This window comes from Pogona vitticeps, chromosome 4 (assembly GCF_051106095.1).
Source record: "Pogona vitticeps strain Pit_001003342236 chromosome 4, PviZW2.1, whole genome shotgun sequence".
Taxonomy (NCBI): Eukaryota; Metazoa; Chordata; class Lepidosauria; order Squamata; family Agamidae; genus Pogona; species Pogona vitticeps.
In genome coordinates, this window is record NC_135786.1 from 47,923,025 (window position 1) to 47,944,894 (window position 21,870).

General features: G+C 39.7%; 1 protein-coding gene across 2 annotated transcripts in view; it reads left to right on the top strand.

Annotated features, from left to right (window-relative positions):
- Positions 1-3,463: 3,463 nt before the first annotated feature.
- SLC26A9 (solute carrier family 26 member 9) overlaps positions 3,464-21,870 on the top strand; it is a 48,376-nt gene continuing 29,969 nt past the window's right edge. For both annotated transcript variants that reach the window (XM_020797776.3, XM_078391867.1), the window contains exons 1-6: positions 3,464-3,588; positions 9,538-9,677; positions 12,348-12,458; positions 14,145-14,320; positions 15,584-15,748; positions 17,408-17,560. In XM_020797776.3, the coding sequence (XP_020653435.3) occupies positions 3,464-3,588; positions 9,538-9,677; positions 12,348-12,458; positions 14,145-14,320; positions 15,584-15,748; positions 17,408-17,560 (870 nt within the window). The remainder of the gene's footprint in view (positions 3,589-9,537; positions 9,678-12,347; positions 12,459-14,144; positions 14,321-15,583; positions 15,749-17,407; positions 17,561-21,870) is intronic.

Sequence of the window (21,870 nt, forward strand, 5' to 3'; positions counted from 1 at the left end):
CTATATCCAGAAGGGAATGGCAAACTGCTTCTAAATACACTAGAGACAGAAAGCCCTGAAAAGGATCACTATAAGTTGGAACTGACTTGAAAGCACATAATTGTTATTATAGATTGGTCATACAGAAAAAAGCTCCTGTATGACTTTCAAATAGTGTATAGACACATACTGTAGTTTAATCTTGTGAGAACATACCACAAAAAGAACTTTGGACTCAAGTGTTCTCCTATCCTTTGCACATGGAGGAAGGAAATCTGAAACTTCCAGTTGTGCTTTATAATGGACAACAGTACATAGCAAACCAGGAAACTGTGATTCGTACAAAAGAAAGCAAGATATCAAACTAGGATTGGCAGTAGTCAGTATACAGATCTGCCAGAAGTCTCACTTTTGGACTGTAAAAGGGCATCCAATATTGAACCTACCCAAAATTCTCAAAGTATTTAAGAGTCTATAATTTAAATCATCCTGAGTGTCTGAAATGAAATGTGGGACTTTAATGGCCAAATGCAGAAACTGAAGTACCTGCTGGTTTTGGTCTTCAGATTTATACAGTATATCCCATCAAAGGTTAAACTAACTTCACAGATCGAAAAGGGTTGCATTGCTTTTCCGTACATGGACCGCGCTGAAATGCAAAGACGGCAAGTGGGCCTGATTCATGACTACTCCTTTGTTATATTCTCATGAGAAAAGATCTACGTGTAAATTCTAAAGTGAGTGACAAGGGCTGAATTCCTTTATTGACAGAAGTGATTAGTTACCCATTTCAGAAAGTTTTGCAGAAACTTGCCTTTCCCCTGGCAACCTCTGTTGCCCCTTTCTCACCCTTTCCTTCCCTTAGGCAGTCTCAGGGTGGGGTGCGGGAGGCCACCTGTTATTAACTCCCAGTTTATACTGCAACTTTACATATATCTGGTAGCTATTTTTTAAAAATCCCATTTAGAATGGGGTCACAAGGTGAAGCCTTTCATCCAAGTACTCTCATGTACAGGGGGAAACATTCTCAACCAAACTGATGAGAACCGTACAGCCCTGTGCAAGTAGGAGTTATACCTTGAATATCTTATGTTCAGGATTAGAGCCCTATGGTCCCAAATGTGGATTATCTATTACAGCAATTGGTTCTTCCAAAACCAATTATCTTCCTGTGTAAACAGAGGGACAGAGAAAAAGAGGGAGAGAGAGAGAGACTGAGTATAAATTCATTATCAACCAATAAGAATTGAGGGAGCAACTAGATTGTTGTTTCTGCCATGTTTGTCACTGTTCCTTTTGATATTTATTCCATCAACCACATGATGTTGGCATTAATCACAAGTATATCCAATCTTTTGGCACAATTATTATTACATTTTGTTTGATTGGCAGGATTTATGGTTTTCTTATTGTTTCCGATTGCATCATTTTGTCTTGCTTCTGGCTTGTGTGATCATCATAATCTTACAACTGGAGGGCTGGAAGGGACCCTATGGATCGCCAAGTCTAGCCTGTCAAAGAGGCATAGTGGTGAATTGAATTTCCATCATCTAGCCTCACAGCCAGACACACACACCCTTGAGCCATAAGTTTATATCGGTCCTTTAGGGCCATTGTTGGGCATCTCCAGATGACGTCACTAATGGCCACAGAGTGAGGCATAGTGGGGAAGTGAACCCTACTCTTTTTGCCTGTCTTCTGCTCATAGTTGTAGTCCTCACTGATGATGACTACAAGTACAATGCAATTTCAAAATTGTGCTTTAAAATATTTTTTCTCCAAGGTTGGCTATAGTGTTGAACTAATACAGCACTAATTCAAATGTTTGCCATGTCTTGTCAATTCAGCACAATTTCACTTGCTGAATGCCATGAGGAAGAAGGGGGAGTTGTTTTGAAATGTACCTCCCCATAAATTAAATGTTTCTGTGTGAATCACTGCAGCAGTTTAAATGCTGGGGTGAGGTATAGAGAAGTTCACACCTGGGACAAACTTCCATGTTTTCAATCCCTGAGAAGAACCATATGCAGGGTTTAGTCTTGCAAAATCCAGATCTTCTGACAGATGTTTCCAAGCTGCATTCTCTTTCTTTCTGTTCTCATTGGAGCTAAAATAAACATTGATTATCCCATTGACTTGTTGAAGTGAATATTCTTATTTATTTCATAGATTTTTGAGAACTACCAAATAATGATCAATTCCATTTTCTGTTCAGTTAATTTTTTTCTTCTGTACAGTAAATAAATACAGAGTCTTAAAGTTCTTAAAACTGTAAGCAGCACAAACTACAGAAAAAACCTGCTGAAGGGTTTGTTTTTTAAGTTATATGTTTTGAAATGGTGCTAAAATTCCACAGCTTAATAACGTCAGGTATGTCATGGTACAATTTCAATCTATTCTTTACTCGTTCAGTTATCAGCCGCAAGCAACTCTAATGCTTATCAGTAACATATCAACTACAGTTGATGAATTTACCACATGAGAGGAATCTCTTCTAAGCATGTGAGCCACACAGAGGCATCCACAATTACTTCATAATCTCTCTGTCCTTTATAATAGTTCCTCTCCTGACCACTAGCAAGACTGCTAAGTACTTAAGTGCAGTACTAAAATAATGATCTATATCCTTGTTCTATTTTTATATATTCTTCCACTCCACCCCTAGACTTATCATCTTGCAAAGTGCTCTTTTCCCCTCCTTTGATAGCTTTGTTTATACTAAGACCTGCACCTTGAAGAGTTTATTTATTACCTGCCTCTGGAAACACCTTGATATTGCATAGGACTGGTCAAACAGGAATGTCTGACATTATTATAATTAAAATAGGTCAAATTGTTACATTTCTGTGTTGTCTTTAGCTCTATGGCATATTAATTGAGCTGCTGATCACTGTTATAAAGCACCAATCAACTGTTTTCAACATACAAATCAGATGTGAAATGACAGGATTCCAAGGAGCACAGCACAATCCACAAAGCAAAACTCCAGGGTTTCTAGAATATGTGTGAAGTCTTGCTACAGCACAGTATAGATGTGAAGTAGCGTATGATGATTCACTGATGCAGCAATCACTAACCCAGTTTTCATCACTATGACACACTAATACAGAAAAGTTGGCTGGCTGGCCCAAGGCTATATAGTAACACTATACAGCAGCAGATGCACATGGCCTAACACTTGGCCATGTGAATGTTTCTTCAACCTAGTCTACTTCCCACATCATAATAAAGTAATTTGTTATTAAAACTCTATGCAGCCTGCCACAATGCAATGACATCTCAGAGCAGCCCAACCCCAATGCCTTCAGAAATGGGAAGGGAAAGGGGCGGGACTTTGGGAAGGAAAATCTAAAAGCCCAGGTAACTGGGAATGAGTATAAGGGGTGCTGCCAACCTCACTGATGCTCTTTCTCTTGGTGGTTCTCAATTCTCACTTCAGTTTATTTCCATTTTATTTGGGGGTGAAGGATTTGATAAAACGAAGATGAATGAACCTCAGCCACGATATATCATTAACCGTCCGGCTTATTCTTGCAACAACTTTGATGAAGAGTTTGAGAGGAAAAGTAGGAGTTACCCTCTTGGAGAGAAACTAAAGAATCTTTTCAGGTATGTGAAATTTATTGTCTCAGTGGAAACACACAGATAGCTCACCATTTAATGGTGGTCGGTTGGTGGTCAATCCAACTGAAACTTTTAATGAGATTGCATTTCATCCAATTTGATTTATAATCTGGTTTTGTGCAAATCAGGAGTAAAGAGTCTTAAAACCAGTGTTCCTATTCAGAAACGCAACTGAACAGAGATGTCCAACAAATCTTCCTGTAGAATGGGTAGTCAAAGTGATGCTGCACCATCAATCTTGGCAATATCAGATATCCAAAAATTCTCAGGCATCAATGGAAACTGCAAAATAAATTAAGAGTCATCTTTTTCTCTGTTTCCTTTTTCTTTTCTTTTCTTGTTAAAGGATTGTTCTTAAACACTGAGGAGCAGACAATTATTATGTTCCCACTGCCAATGCCGAGAAGGATGAGAAGAAAATTGTGTATATTGGAAAAAGGAGTAAATGTGTTTTCCTTCTGCGTTTCACCATTAGGAAAAATAATAATTAGGGATGACATTAAGGTTGCACTGATTCATTGTCATCGAAATCTGTTATTTGGTGGGGGCAGTTTCATGACTAAATATAATGGTTTTTGCAGAAAAGAAAGATCTGTAGTATTGATAAGCACTCTTTTAAGAAACCTCGCTTAATCTTGTATAACACCCTCCCCAGTTGCATATTTAAAAAATTAAAAAGAGTAAGGCAACTGTAAGAATAAGAAGGCATTTATGCCAACCATGGCGAGATCTTCATAGTCTTGCCACACTAAGCTCTTTTTAATTAGGCTTGTTGGTCCTTTATTACTTCAAAGCAGATTTAGGCTCATGTTATCCAGCGATACACTATGGCATCAGAAGGAGTAAGAACAACAAAGTTCTTAGGGAGAATTCTAACTATTTCAAAAACCTCTCTCTCTCTCTCTCTCTCTCTCTCTCTTCGTCTACAACCCATGCAACCCTCTAGCTACTGAATGAATTGCTGACTGACTGTTGCAGCATAGTCAGCACAGCCTGTGCTAAGCTGAGCCAAAAAGCCATATATCCAGGCTCCATGCAAGAAAGGCTGGAAATAACAGAGATGACATATATTTCTTCTTGTTTCACTTATTATGTCTAGTATGCCTTAAAAAATGAGGTGTGGTACCTCAGTAAAAGACACCTGAAGCCTGCCCTGAGGCTTACAATCTAAAAAACTAAACACAGTTGGGAAAGTGAGGAGTGGGGGCAGGGAAAGACAGAGGCCTGAGGTCAATTAGAAAATATACCTGGAAGACGTGAGTCTTGATCAGTTAATCAACAGAATGAGCCATCTGCTTTATGGTACATTACTAACAGAAAGGGGTGGTGTGTGGGTGTGCTGTGGTGATATAGCATTATCTGGGTCTTATGAAGCTCTGAGTTTTCTTCATGGTATTATTATTATTATTATCTATTTATGCAACCTTTCTCCTGAAAAGGGGACTCAAGGTGATTCTATTATTATTTGTTTTAGCTGTGGTCTTAGGCATAATAAAGGGGCACACTCACGCAGAAATTCTGGAATGAGGTCCACCACTACAACCCATTTGGCTATATCCTTTCATGTAGACACACTCAGGCACATACACACTCTATTCAGTCATTGTATCCTCTCTTGATAGCCAGATATACTTAGGAACAATGGGGCCCTGTACCAAAATACATACACTATTGAATGGTGGTATCTCTTCCCCTCCCACTCATTTTTTATATTTCCCCTGCAACAGTTGTTGGCAACCCATTTCCACCAAGTACATGTAGTCTTCATACAATAAATGACTTGGGCCCAGAAGTATATCAGCAGCCAGTGTCCTGTAGACCAGTGGTCCCCAACCGTGGGCCTCCAGATGTTCTTGGACTTCAACTCCCAGAAATCCTGGCCATCAGAGGTGGTGGTGAAGGCTTCTGGGAGTTGTAGTCCAAGAACATCTGGAGGCCCAAGGTTGGGGACCACTGCTGTAGACAGATCAAGTATTTTTTATACTATTTTATATTTTATATTATCAAGTCTTTGCATCCTTCTGGGCGCTACACTCTGCATTAGTTGCATTTTTATGAACTATTTTCAAAGGCAGTCCCCATTTACAGTACTGAAATAATCTAACCAGGAAGTTTGTTTGTTTGTTTGTTTGTTTGTTTGTTTGTTTGCTTGCTTGCTTGCTTGCTTGCTTGCTTATTTATTTATATACCACCCATCTGGCAGCCAAGACCTCTCTGGGAGGTTTACAACAAGTAAACAAAACAACAAAGTAGCAAAATAACAAATAACAACATCAATACATTAGGGGCACAAATCAAAATCATAAAGTGCAGTGAGGACAAAAATACAACACAATAAATACAATTAAAAGCATAAAAATAAAAAAACATTACCAGAATATAGAGCACATTATCCCTGTTCAGAAAGGAACATCGTTGTGTTGCCAGCCAGAGGTGACAAGAGGCATTGTGTGCTACGGAGACCACCTCCCTCAAATGATAGTATGAGATCTGAGAAAATTTGCCAAGCTGTTTACCTGCACCTTTATTAGGAAGAGGCTGCAGACAGATTGGGAAGAGATTGGGCCCCACACCATTCATCTTATGGCAGAAGATACCTGCTTGGACACAAGACACAAGGACTGCTGAGATGCATAACTAAACACAAACACAAAATGCATATGCAAATATATATAATCTAGGCATGGTGAATTAGCAGCAGACAATCAGACACAAGAAGTAGAACATGAATGTACTCGGTGGTATATGTTTCTTGTATTACGTATATGTGACATAGGTGAGGTGAAAGCTTAACCAAGCAAGTACTACTTAAATAAACTGGATGCATTACTTTCAACTACACAATAATCCCCATATTGACTTTAGATTTGGGTGGCACCCAATGTCGCTTAAAAGTCTCTTAAGTGGACAGAACTATGGAATCATGCCAAAGGAATAACTGGTCTCTAGATGGTGCATTTACAGATGATTCCAACAGTGCCACCCAGAGGTGAAAATGCAGTGGTAATACAGTACTTTTAATTCCAAAAGAGAAAGGAGCATTTCCTTATACACCAGGAGCATTCACACCTGATGAAGAGTAGGAAGATCCTTAGTAATTGCTGCTTACTACAGATATCCCTTACTGTCTGGGATATTTGTATGCAATAAATCTTAAAACAACAGACATTTTGTTGCCAATTTACTACAGAGCTGAAAATAAAGAATTGGAAAAACTAGCAAAGTACAGATTGGATCTGGCAATCGAAACCTCTCACCTCTGGAAGAAACACACCTCAGTAGTCCCCGTAGTCATTGGGGCTTTGGGAACAATATCAAGAAATGTCACACAATACTATAAGCAGTTGCAGATCTCAATAATCACACCATCAGAGCTACAAAAAACAGCAATATTAGGAACAGCATATATTCTGCGTAGATATTTAACAGATACTTAGGTTTTTGGTTAAAACTTGTATCTGTTCTATAATACCAGTCAATTGTATTTTTATAATTTTGACTGTGCCTGGAGTAGTAGTAGTAGTAGTAGTAGTAGTAGTAGTAGTAGTAGTAGTAGTAGTAGTAGTAGTAGTTGTTGTTGTTGTTGTTGCTGTTGTTGTTGTTGTTGTTAAACTCCAGGCACAGTCAAAATTATAAAAATACAATTGACTGCAGAGCTGGAAGTGACCCTAGTGACCCTCTTGATGATGAGTCCATTATTGTTTTCTAATTGATGAATTAATTTGCACTCTGCTTAGGTACAGGGAATACTTAACCCATTTACAAAGTGGTAAAATAAATTTATAGTGGAACAAATGATTTAAATAAATTACGTCAACATGGAAGCTGCCAATTAAAATGAGCATGCATCTTTTCACATCAACCTGGGCAGTCTGCTGCAAGCTGGTAGTGCAACTAAAAGGGAGGATTGATTCTCACCCTTTCTTTGCCTGTGATGAACTGTCTGTTTCAGCTTGCGTTACATTCTTTCTTAGGTGAAAGCAAGCTGTTGATGTACCATCACAGATTTTTTTAAATGTGAGATTAGGGAGAGCAGGATCTTATTAGGAAAGCTTGATACTACATACCACATGAGCAGACTACCGTTGGATTAATGAGAATACACTCTTCAATATAAACCCACAAGCTGCCCAGGATTCAAGCCAGGCAGGGCATCTTAACCTGAAATCTTGGTACTGAGATGCTCCTCGGCTCAGACCATAAGTAGCGCCAAAGTAAATCTAAATGATCTAAATGCAGTGGAGAAAGCAGTCCTATGGTCTAATTAAGATGGCTGTTCCTTTGCACAAATTTAGTCCAGCAGCAGTGTACATACAGCCAACACTTTACCAAGGGAGTATGGGAAAGAAGAATGCAGTGCAGGAAGAGGAGAACTAGTATTTTATATGAGAGTGAGAGGGAGGGAGGGAGGGAGGGAGGGAGGGAGAAGATGGGAGCAAAGGCGAATGAATGAATACAGCAACGCATTAAAAGGCAAACCTATGAGCTTAATTCAACCAACTCAGTGGAGAAGAGTGCTTTAATACAAACTTTAACCTAAGAATTGGCAATATATCTGATGTATGGAATGTTTATTACCTCTCCAAAGTGGCTCAAAAGCAGATTTTATTTTATTTTATTTTAATATGGATTATTTTTGTTACACTATCAAAGTGTAACAGCCTGTGGTGGAATGTAATAAAAATTGACTGTTTCTATTCTCCTCCAGCTTCATTGTGTCATAAACAAATGTTATCATAAACAAATTAGCATTGATCCTAATGTTGTCCAGTCAGAATAATTCAATGATATTACTGCACCATTAAGTCTAATGTACATTTAAACATAATGGGAAGGGGAAGGGGACATGCTTTGCATAGAAAAGGCCCCGGGTTCGAATTTTGACATCTTCAGTTACAGGTTTAGGCAGCAACAAATAAAGGGGGAATCCTCTGCCCAATACCTGGCTATCCGTCAGGAGCAGACAATTCTGGCAAACAGCCAGTGGCAAATATATGAAGGCAAATTTGAAAGGAAGTTCTAGTGGAGCAACAGGACTACAGGAAGTTCTACTGGAGCAAACATTCACCACACCAGGTTGAATTAAAGAGCATAAATGTGCAGTTATATCCTGTTGATTTCTCATGTCCCACTGCTGAAGTAGGCCACTCATGCTTACTTTGTTCTATTAGCTAATCTGCTGAACAGGTTGTTCCAGGGCTTCTCAGGCTAATAGTACTCATTGTGTTTACTCTCCCAGTAATATACTAAATAAGTATAATGATTTTAATAAAAATTTGTTTTGGCCTGAAGATCCCTTGAAAGATGTGTCACAACTGGAAAACAAACCTGAGTAGACATCAAAAGAATTTAGCTAGGTATCATGTTTTCCAGAGCCTGATGGAGGCTGAGATAATGGGATACTGACCCATTACTACAGTAAGCAGAGGCACTAATTATAAATAATAGGGCAATACATTATATATTTTTCCATTGTGCTAGTTGCATGTGAGTGGAGAAAACCACAAGACTAAAATAGCGGCTCCTTAGATAAGGATTTGGCAGGGCTGTTCCAAAATATTTTACTGCCTGAAGGCAAGGCAAAATGGTGGCCTCCTTTTATTCATTTTATTTTATTGTAAGAATCTTATTTTAGTACTGGCAACTGGAGAGCATCCCTCACCACCATAAGGCAACTCTTCTTGAAGGGCAAGGAAAACAATCTCTGTGGCACACACTAGTTTTTTTATAAAAAGAGAGAAGTTATCAGGAAGAGAGATGGGTGGGGAGACTATAACTCTGCTCACTACCACCTTCCTTCCACCTAAGGCATTTGCTTCATTCTACATTATGGTGAGGCCTTGTGTTTTGGGTCATGACATGAGCGATCAACTCCCACAAATACTCTTTTTGTGAAAATACTCCTTGCAATTTCTATGTCTCCTTTCTCTTTAGATGTTCACCATCCAGACTGAAACTCATCCTGTACAGCTTGTTCCCCATACTTGTATGGCTTCCAAAGTACAAAATCAAAGATTACATTGTGCCTGATGTCCTTGGTGGAATCAGTGGTGGGACCATTCAAGTGCCTCAGGGTAAGAGAACGCTCCCTTATCCACATTATCCAAACATTATTTAGGATACTTGAACCACAGGACACATTGAAGCTAATATCTATGTACTTTGTTCAAGCACCACATGGAAAGAATGGCTTAATAATCCTGGTAACATGCGCCTATTTATGGCCTAATGGCCTGCTAGCTCAAAATGCCAATTTGTTGGTTTGTCACCTATTTGTTTGAACCTATTGCTTTCTCCTGCTCCAAATATCTAAGAAGCCTCCACCCCATCATCATGATTGTCTGGGGGAAGTAATACATAAGCCAGAATGTGTTAATACACATTCCTTGAAACCCCATACGCAGCCATGGTCATGCTCGCTGTCATAGAAGGTGACAGATATGCTTACCCACCCCTTTTTACCAGATATTGTGGCACAATTATTAGAAAAGAAACATCCCTATATCATCTGCATGGTATCATGACTTTCTATAATATCCAAGAAATCATGTTCCTTCTTCCATAAGAAAGAAATCTCAGATTTCCTTAAATAGCATTTTTTTCTGATAGTCTTTTGCCATGTTCCCAGTTCATATCTCCTTTTCCTTTCCACTTTCTTTTTCCCCTCTTCCTCTTTCCCATTCCTGTTGAGTTTTTCCAAGGATAAATGTTCTAAAACACAAACTCAAATTTACCAGACAGCATTTACCATACATTGGCATGGGTGCCTTAGCTTATACCTCACTTCTCCCCCAAATTTGTAAGGTCAGAAGAGTTCAACCTGGGAGATTTTTCAAGGCTAAACCTGAGGCTATTGCCTAGCCTCTCTGATCATTGGTGGAGGGTAATCTTAGCTTTTTAGGGGCTCGTGAACCCCTGAGCCTAATAATTTCTTTTAAAAATTATTTTTATTTTTAAAACATAAGCATACAAACCTAAAGGAAAAAAAACTATTAAAACAAAACATCAAAAACAACTATACAGAAAGTGTTCCCTCCCCATTAGACCATTTGGAGATATAACCAGTTTTTCTTCCCTTTATGGACCTCCATTCTTCTCCAAAATTTAATGACTCTTAGAAAGGTATGCATCCGTTCCTCTTTATTAATATAAATGCAATAAATTCTTCCCACATATCTGTAAAATGATTCTTATTTAACAATCCCTTCTTTATGTTAATTTATCATCAATAGCTATATCCCTAAACTTTTTATACCATTCATTTAATTGAAAACCATACTTTACTTTCCAATTCGTAGCTACCATTAATCTTGCCACTCTTACTAAATTTGATATTAACTCTTTGGTTGACCAATTACATTTCACCAAATCAAAAATTGATAAAAGCAATATTTTAAGGTGTGCCTCTAAATTTAACTTGGTTTCCATTCTTTCCTCAAAAACTAACTGCAAAAATTTCAATATGATCTCATATTCCCACCAAATATGAAATTAAGTACGTATTTTTGACATCCTCTCCAATGCAACTCAGAATATTTTGTATCTGTTTTAATTTTTATCTCCAAACTAACATATAAAACCTTTACTTTATCCTTACAGATATAAATTTTAATATTCTTATGTCTCATATTTTCTCCCAACTCCTGGTACTTAATTCTTCTCCCAAAACATATTCCTATAAGGTTTTAATAGAATCTTCTGCTTCCAATAATATTTTATACATTTTACTTATTATTCTTTCATTATCTTATTTTCATTTGCACTTTCCTAATAATTTCAAGAAACCTCTGACCCAATTGATCCAGATGCCTGGCACAAGCTCTCACTAGGAACTAGTCAGCCAAAACCATATGTGGCCAAGGCATCAAATGGCAAAGAGGGAAGGAGGCCTGTGGGAAATAGAGAGCAAAAGCAGGATGACAGAAGAATGAGGAATGGGACTTGCTTAATTCACTGTTGGTTCTGGCTCCATCCACCCTTGGCATCAACCCTACCCACTAACAGCATGCACTTTGTAACAGATGAACTCTGAAGGAATACGTTCCCTGATGCAAAAACAATAACAAAACACAACAACCACTCCCCATACTTATCATAGATTAATAGCTGTACTACTATGGATCAGCTGTACTACTATGATTAGCTTCTATGTACATCTCTATATATATATCCTTGCTGACAAAGGTCCTCATCGTCAAAGCTATGGTTTTTCCAGTAGTGATGTATGGAAGTGAGAGCTGGACCATAAAGAAGGCTGACCATCGAAGAATTGATGCGTTTGAACTGTAGTGCTAGAGGAGACTCTTGAGAGTCCCCTGGACTGCAAGGAGATCAAACCTATCCATTCTGAAGGAAATCAACCCGGAGTGTTCATTACAAGGACAGATCCTGAAGCTGAGCTCCAATATTTTGGCCATCTCATGAGAAGACTCCCTGGAAAAGACCCTGATGTTGGGAAAGTGTGAAGGCAAGAGGAGAAGGGGATGACAGAGGACGAGATGGCCAAACTCCAGGAGGCACTGGAAGACAGGAGGGCCTGGGTGCTCTGGTCCATGGGGTCATGAAGAGTCGGACACAACTTAACGACCAAACAAAAATGTCTCTATTATTTTTTGAGGAACATGGTGGTCTACAATCCTGATATATTGTAAATGGCATGTTCTTTGTGTAACACTGATTTCCGCACAGCAGGTCAGTTTCAAAGAAGAATGTTTTGAGAAGTGCTCTTCACTTGTGTTTTTCAGGCATGGCCTTCGCTTTGCTGGCTAACCTACCTCCAGTCAATGGACTCTACTCTTCCTTCTTCCCTCTGATAACCTATTTCTTCTTAGGAGGTGTTCATCAGATGGTCCCAGGTAAGTTCACATTTCCCATTTTAGTGACTGAATCAAATACAGTATACCATATTTTTCTGTTTATAAAACACTCTCATTTACAAGACACACACCCCCAATTTTCTAACCCAAAAATTAAGAAACTTAGCTTTGAGGAGTCAGCCTCTGGGCTCAGAACATTGGACATTTTGTCTCTGTTGAATCTTGAGGCTCCACCTCCAGGGCGGTGCGTTCCAATTGGTTTGTTCAGGATCAGCTGACATCAGTTCCATGAGGCCAGTGATTGGAGGAAGCTAAGTCTCCTGACTGTAGGAAACTAAGCCTTGTGGCTGAAGAAAGCCAGAGGCAGGGTATGTGCCATTTTGTTCTCAGTTATCTCAGCTTATTATTATATATTAGGCATCTTTCAGTCTCAAGAGACTATGGTAACGTGCTCTGAATGGAGGACTTGGAACAGCATCTAGTGTGGCTGAGAAGGCCAATTTGAGAGTGACAATCCCTTCCACACTGGACAATCTGTCCCCAGTCCAGCTCCCTGATTTTTCTGGTTTTGGGACTGCCTCTTTTCCTCAGCCTGCTGGACAAGTATCTCTTCAAAATGCAAGAGGCCATGTTTCATCACCTGGTTTCCCATCTCTTGAGGCCTTCAGAACCTGCTTGCTGATATCCTTGTATCACAGCTGTGGTCTCCTTCTGGGGCGATTTCCCTGCACTAATTCTCCATACAGGAGATCTTTTGGAATCTGACTATCAGCCACATCTCAGCTTATTTCCATGTAAAAGATGTCCCTCAATTTTTAGGGTAATGATTTTATGAAAAAGTAACGTCTTATAGATGGAAAAATGCAGTCCATATTATCTTCTTGAGTTTTGCTTCATTGGTTGCCCCTACCCAATTAGATATCTGAGCATGCAATTTAAAAGCAATATATATCACCTTGTAAAGGTCCAGATTAGGCACAGGGTAGGGTCAGGCTCGTTCACAGTCTCCAGAATGTCATTTGGCCACCAGAAAATAGATCAAATCAGACTGTGTTCTGGGTGCTCCAAAAAGTGACCTAAATCACCATCTGATCCCACCCTCAGTTCATTAATGAAGTAAGTGCTGAAGCTCAGTTTCACCAATTGTGAGTCTGAGGAAAAACTGAACCACACATTTTGTTTTTCAGGAATCAGTCAACCACCAGTTATTTGCTTTCTGTCATCTTGCTACCAGTCATGCCATTAGGCATACTGAGAATAAGAGATTCTCTCTGCTTCACTTTTATTCATTGCCACTAAGCTTTTATGAAGTGACTACTGACACTCAAAAATTCTGTGGAAGCTTAAGCACAGAATGACAGTGGATGTGCCAGGGAGAAGCATCAAGAAAATCATTTATCTCTAATCAGGGATTGGAAATAAGAGTTTCAAATAAGAGGGCATTTTGTCTTTGATAAAGCTTTCACTGGCCAGGATGAAAGGTTTAATTCTTGGTAAGAGGAGCAGGACTTCAGAGAGAACCAATGGATGGAGTGGGGCACCCCCCTTGGCTGGAGGTTCTGAATCTCTGATGTAAAAGCAATCTGCTGGGTAGTCTATTCAGGATAGTTGATCTACATGCAGCCAGACATTCTTCAGCCATTTAAAGACTTCTAGGCTGTTCCTTTGTACATGAGAAAAAGTTTTGCATGAAAACAGAAGCTACTACTGATCTGTTTCCCACAGGCACTTTTGCAGTCATCAGTATTATTGTGGGGACTGTCTGCCATGAGCTGGCTCCTGATTCAGAATTCCAGTATTTTAACCATACAGCCAATGAGATTATGATCAACAACACAGCAATGGAAGCAGCCAGACTGGAAATCTCTGCCACCTTGGCTTGTTTGACTGCTATAATACAGGTAAAGAAAACCAGTATCCAAAAAAATGGTGGACTATTCAGTCTTGCATGGGGATAGATAGTAACTGTTTGTGTGCTCAGTAGTGGGGAAAGCAAAGGAATGATTGTATAACAACATTTTGACTGTATCAGCATATCAAATATATTTATGCTTGCAATTATCAGTAGGGTTTACAGCAGTGGTCCCCAACCTTGGGCCTCCAGATGTTCTTGGACTTCAACTCCCAGAAATCCTGGACAGTGGAGGTGGTGGTGAAGGCTTCTGGGAATTGCAGTCCAAGAACATCTGGAGGCCCAAGGTTGGAGACCACTGGTTTACAGGACATAAGCCAGATGTTTTCTTCCACAGCATGGCATTCAATGCTTTATGCTGGACAACAGGCTTTTTATTTTTGAGACCACATTATATTTGCTTAAGGGAACCATGAAGCCAGAATTCTGCTTTCAACTAGCCTAAAGCAATTATTTTAAAGGTTTTTTAAAAAAATAGATATTTATACTTGTTGCACTTTTCATCTATTAGCTCAGAATGTGCAGTGGAAAAAAGTATGAATATTACAAAATCGTTTCCCATCCCCCTTACTCACAGAAAGAAGAATCAAAATTTGGAAAAGTTACTGGCCATGCTGTCTGGGAAATTTAAGGAGTTAAAAATAGTTTAAAATATACATTTTTCTGTGAAGAACAGAAGGATTTGGATGTTCACTGCACACAACAATGTTCAGCAACGGTCTGATGTCTCAGTGTATAAGGAAGAACACACTTAAACAAGGAAGCAAGGTGGCAGCTTGTATGTCATAGATGGCATATACACATGAACATATGTCTTTATAAACACCCACTGGGTCCTCTGATGCATTCACAGATGCTTTAAAACATGTGATTGTATGTCTATATATCACCAGTTTTTCAAGTGGTGTGTGCGAAGCTGCCTTTATATTTCAAGACATAAGTTGCAGATGTAGTAGGAATGCTCTTTTCAAGGATTAAACCACAACTAAATATTGGTGTGGCTTTGTAAATTCCTTGCCCCACCTTATCTTCTCTTACTTCATGCTTCTAGCAGCCAAAAGAGGTCACATAGGTCAATTTTGTGTCATGTTCCAACACTGGGGGGAATTTGTTCTGAGAGAGTATATTACTCATTTCCATATACAATACCAGATATTGTACTAGGTCATCTCTTTCTGAGGGATTCCTTAATGGAACTGAGAGCTTCCACTTGTCATTTCATCTGGCAGTCTGTTTCTTTGTGTGTTTTTAGATATGCTTGGGATTCGTGCAGTTTGGCTTCGTTGCCATCTACCTTTCAGAATCCTTCATTAGAGGTTTTATGACAGCAGCTGGCCTTCAAATCCTCATCTCTGTCCTCAAGTATATCTTTGGCCTGCAGATAGCATCCTACACAGGACCCCTTGCTATTGTCTATGTAAGTGAATGTTGGGTATTATTGTTTCCTAAACATGCGTGCAGCGTATTTTAGCAATGTTCAAGTCAATCCTGCAGGACATGAATAAATTATTCAGCTAGGTAAATGTAAATTGGGTCAGACCCTGGAACGGCTGGAAGTTATATACATGGGAGAATTGAAAATCAGAATAATAGTGAGTTATATTAAAAAAAACAGTTGAAGACTTTTTCTCCTCAAAACAAATGAACGAAGTGTATCTTCCATAACTACTTTACCTGTGTAACAGCCACCCTCAAACCTCAGAGAGTGGTTGCTACTTTACTTTAAACTCTGCTGCCACCAACTTATCCTTGAAAATCAAGCGAAGGACAAGTGTAACTTTGAAAAACAAAAACTGGTTTATTGATTACAGGAAATAAAAATAGTAAATCACTGGTAAAGAATCAATAAGTCAATCACTGTAAATAAATCACTGGCTCTCACAGACTATTTCACACTGACAGGCTCTCTCATTCACTATAACTAACAATCACTTTAAACCCTCAGCTCAAACACTCATCTCAAGCTCTATCTCTCTGCACACACTCTTCACCCCCCTTTTTATACTAACTCCTCCCCTTAAGTTCCACCCTCCATCACACCATTGGCTGATGACTCACTGCCCAGCTGTGACGGACATGTGATGTTATGTCTGCCCGTTACAACCTGATTTTTTGTAATTGTATATCTGTTAGGTTAATCAACTAGAAGGAATAAAAGGTAAAACTAAGAAAGCAGTGATATTTAAAGTGAGAAATATAAGATTCCAAAAGTCATCAAATCTGCCACAGAAAGCAGACCTTCATTTGTCATGCTACATGACAGGAGAAGCTGCACCTCAGATGCTTTTCCCTCTAAAAGGATCAGGAGTGCTTTTAGGGTCATGCAATACTGGGGAATGTACATGAAGGTAACAAAGGGTTACAATTAATTCTACAAAATTTTAATTAGAAGGGATTAGGGAAAGCCTTCATGCCATTACAGAGCCTGCAGATGCCTCCTGTGGGCCTCTGGAACCCTTCCTCTGAGATCACAGCTGGATGCTGTCACTGGAAACAACAAGTCAGATTAAACGCATCCTGTCTGGTCAGGCCCTACTTACTAACCTTATAATTAATCCATAACTGGCTAGGGCTAGTGAAGGGATTGTGCTTTCTTATGATGTTTTGAGTGCTGACTACTGTTCTGAAATATAGGCTACCAAGGTAAATAATGGCCACTGATGTGCCATTTTTGTGTCTGGGAGAGCAAGCCCCACATTATTGGGAGAAATTTTAGCTAAAGCTTCAAGAAGTTACTTTTTGATGACTGTTTCCCAAACTTATCCCTCAGCCAACACTATGTTGGCTGTGGGATTCTAAGAGAAGAATCCCTTCAAAATAAGCTCAGGGGTTGAAAATGTGCCTTGCATGTGGAGGACTTCAGATTTAATCTCTGGCCTCAAAGATTCCCCCCCCCCCCCGGGCTGGTAAAATTCTTGCCCTGAAATCCTGGTGAACCCTAAGAATCACAATACCAAGCACATTACATTACAGTACATTATTGTATGTGTGTCATGTCTTCTAGTGCTGGTATATTGATGATCCCCTTTGCTGTCCATTTTCCTGTGTAATGCTTCTCTTCTTTTCCTGTCCCTAGACTTTTATTGATATTTGTAAAAACCTGCCAAAGACCAACGTGGCCTCCTTTGTGTTTGCCTTGATCAGCAGTGTGCTCTTGATTATTGTGAAAGAGCTGAACATAAAATACATGAAGAAGATTCGAGTGCCCATTCCCATGGAGATCATTATAGTAAGTAGCAGATCCTCAGCTTTCTTTTCTCCTGCTTAACTCAAAGGAGCTAGAGAACTCCCATTAGGGTCACTGCCCTCCCTTTTCTATACAGAAAGTGGTAAGTTTATAAAGCAGCTGTTGATTACTGAGATAATGTAGCAACTAGGGAGTATGGAAAACAATAACAACCATTGAAAGGAAACTCTGTAAGGTGTACTAAACAGAATCTCCAATAATTATATAAGTTAACTATAACTACAGTTATATTTAAAGATGAGCCAGAATCAGGAAAATTGTGATAGGTTTTGATTCATGGTTCATCAAGGTCAACAAATTACAAGTTACATTTTTTTTCTGATGAATCAATACATTGATTTGTCAATTCATTTTGAAACACTATAAAATGCCCCCCAGCACCTAGAGAAACCAAATTTACAGGGAGGCTTCCCCTGACTCGCTTCTACAAACCCTGCAAAGTTAGTAAAGTTTGGGTTTCAGACATCTGGGTTATACAACCACAAGTAGGACCTCCCGAGAAAGTTCTCCCAAGGCATCTAGAGGCACCAAAAAGACAGAGAAGCTTTCCTTGACTCTCCTCTGCAATTTCTCCAAGTTTGGTTAAGATTGGGTTTCAGACAGTTATACATCCACAAAGTGGTTCCCCCTCAAAAAGGGTCCTTTAGCAGCTCACTTGGGGAAGCTCAATTCACAAAATGTAGGGATTATAAAGGAGAGCCAATAGAAGCTTCTTTGTAATTTTGGTGTTTCTAGGAGCTGGGGGGGGGACTCTCCTAGAGGGGGCTCTTTGTGGATGTATAATCCAGACATCTGAAAACCATTCTTCACCAAATGTGGAGGGACTGTAGAGGAGAATCAGAGGAGGCTTCCCTGCATTTTAGTATCTCTAGGTGCGGGGGGGGGCATTTTATAGCCCAATGAATCAAAAATCGCTAAAAATTCATTGAATTACTTTAGTTTTCCATCTATGAGGCTACTTTTTCCTAAAATCATTACATTAAAATTTGAGGGGCATCTTTTACATGGAAGTAAGCAGAGATAACTGAGAAGAGAACAAAATGGCACATACCTTGCCTCTGTAAACAGGCTTGCGTCAGCCATGAGGCTTGGTTTTCTACAGTCAGGAGACTTAACTTCCTCCAATCATGAGCCTTGTGGAACTGATGTCAGATATCCTGAACAAACCAATCGGAACACACCTCCTTGGAGATGGAGTCTGTAGGTTCAGATTCAACAGAGATTCAAAATATCCGATGTTCTGAGCCCAGAGGCTGACTCCTCAAAGCTAGGTTTTCTTAATTTTGGGGTTAGAAAATTGGGGGGGGTGTATTATAAATGGGGGTGTATTATAAATGGGAAAATATGGTATATTCGTTGGGACATTGATTTGTATGGACACAAACTGACAAATTAGCAATTTAAAAAATAAATTTAGTGATTCGTTTTTTTAATTTGTGCCCATCTCTAGTTACCGTATTTTTCGCTCCATAAGACGCACCTTTCCATAAGACGCACCAAATTTTTAGGAGAACAACACAGGAAAAAAAATTATCTGCTTTCTTCTGAGCCGGGGGGGGGGGTAAAATCGCCAGCTTCTGAGAGTGTTTGGAGGCTTATCAAGCTTCCAAACACTCCCAGAACCTGGCGATTTTGCCAGGGCTGGCCCCGTGGGGGGCTGGGGGGAGGGTGGCAAGGGTCATGGGAGCCTCCCTTGGACCCTTGCCACGCTCCCCCACCCCCCCATGGGGCCAGGGGGGGTAAAATCGCCAGCTTCTGGGAGTGTTTTGAGGCTTGGGAAGCGTTAAAACACTCCCAGAACCTGGCGATTTTGCCAGTGCTGGCCCGTGCGTGGGTGGGAGGAGCGTCGCAAGGATCTGAGTGAGCTTCCAGGACCCTTGCGACATTCCCCCCACCTGGAAGCTGGCGATTTCGTCATTGCTGGCCCCGTGGGGGGGGGAGCCTCGCATGGGTCCTGGAAGGCTCACCCGGACCCTTGCGACGCTCCCCCCCCCACGGGGCCAGCAGCGACGAAATTGCTGCATTCACACCATTAGACGCACTGACTTCCCCACCCACATTTTGGAGGGGAAAAAGTGCGTCTTATGGTGCAAAAAATACGGTAATTTATTTGTATATATTACATTATGGTGGATTTACATACAATTACTTGTGCAGTTATAAATAATTACAATATTTATGCTAGATACATTAATTATATTGAGTTTTATATTGTTGGAAATTCTGTTTAGTACACCATATGGAGTTTCCTTTCAACGGTTGTTGATTATTAATATAACGCAGAGTGATGCAAAATATAATCATGAAACATATCAGAGTTCATGTATGGATCTCATATTAACACTCATGCTTTCTGCTTTAGGGAAGTTGATGTGCTTTTGATTGCAGCAGAAAATATTTGGGGCCTTTCCAAATATTTGAATTTTTTCTTTCTTTTGCACAATAAATGTGCAATTGTTATTTTGTTACTGCAAATGCAACCAAAAATCTTATGATATCTTGGAAGCTTATAATGGTAGTTTTCAAAATTGTAGCCATGTTAGTCTGTGTAAGCATTTCAACAAGAAACACAAAATAAAACAAAAACTATTTAAAAAAAAGACATTGTGGCACTTTAAACACTAATTGCTATATTTTAATGTATGCTTTCATGGAACATTGTCCACTTCTTCAGACATACAGGGACTTCATGCAAAGCTCTAAGAGACAATGGTGTTTGATTGCATTTCATACCTTGTAATGATTTATGAGCCCTTTATTCAGTTCTTTTGGAGTCTGGTTCTGTAAACATTCTAACAAGAAACACAAAACAAAACAATATGCCAGAGACAAATTGACCCATGTGGACATTAGAAGCACTGGGATGTTATTCACCCGACAAACATGCTGCCATTGCTAACTCCATTGGTGACCTATATATCAACTACATGTATTCAACCAACAATGCAAAGCTACATGCTCAGTCAATTTGTCAGATATGGCAGCGACCCTGGTTTACTCAGGATCACAGATTAAAAAATGCATCAACTCATATTTCAGCAAGTCTGAGTGAAAATATCCCTGGCCTAAACAACAGGAAATGTCCAGATAATATGACTGTACTCCAAAGTACTGAAATGTGATAAGAAATGAAGCTCAAGTAAGATGCTTATATACCGCAGGTGACTGGGGAGGCAAGAGGGCAATGTACGTGCTGACAACCAGGTTCCAGGAACACTGGAGTAATTAGAGCTGTGGGAAATGCAGAGAGGTGGATAGATGTCTTTGGTTCCAATTGCAATTGTTCCAAAGCATGCTCTGTAAGAACACAATAGTGCCTTCCCCCTTGTGTTTTTCAGAAATTGGTATTAAAATGTTGGAAGTAACTTAAAGCCATCTTGACCTGCAACCACTGATGGCCTAATGGCCCGTGGAATGAGTGTAACTGTTCTAATACAAGAACATTTTACATCCAGTTTATGCCACTGCATGTAAATAGAAGTGGCAGAAGTGAATCCAGGCTAAGAGGAAAAGGAGAAAGGACTGTAGATTCAGAAAATAGACATGTACCAAAGAAGTCTTGAGAACCTCGTAGCGCAGTGGTTAAAACAGCTGTACCACAGCTCATGACCCAGGGTTCAATCCCAGGTAGCCAGCTCAAGGTTGACTCAGCCTTCTATCCTTCCGAGGTGGGTAAAATGAGTACCCAGCTCGCCGGGGAGAGGCAATGTGTAGCCTGCATAATTAACTTATAAACCGCCCAGAGAGTGCTTGAAGCACTATGGGGTAGTATATAAGAAGCACGCTTTGCTTTGCAAAAATGGGGATTTCATATTGCACACACAAAAAACACAGTTATACATAAAACAATTTCTGTATCCATACATGAAACTTCTAACAGCTCTGTTAGAATCACAGAATTGTTACCACAGTAATTTCCAGGCTACATTTGTGAACTGAAGACTCGAGAATGAATGCAGTCTGAGTACTTTTTTTTTATGAAGTGCTCTTTTAAGGAAACAGCACTTTGTGGACCAAAAGAATTACCTCCTACCACACGAGCCTGCCCAAACACTATAGTCATTGTCACCTCAGGACTGCATCTGTGCCCCAGCACCAGCTTGAATCTGACAGGCAATCTTCTTAGTCAGCATAGTACCCCACTCAGGGAAAAGCCCTCCAAAGGGATAGGGGAAGGTATGCCAGGCAAATGTAGATTTATTTGTACAGTGCGAGCTGACACCCTGAGATTTTTGCTGAACAGCATCAGAGAAATGTTCTAAAGAAATCAATAAAATAACTAAATACAAATA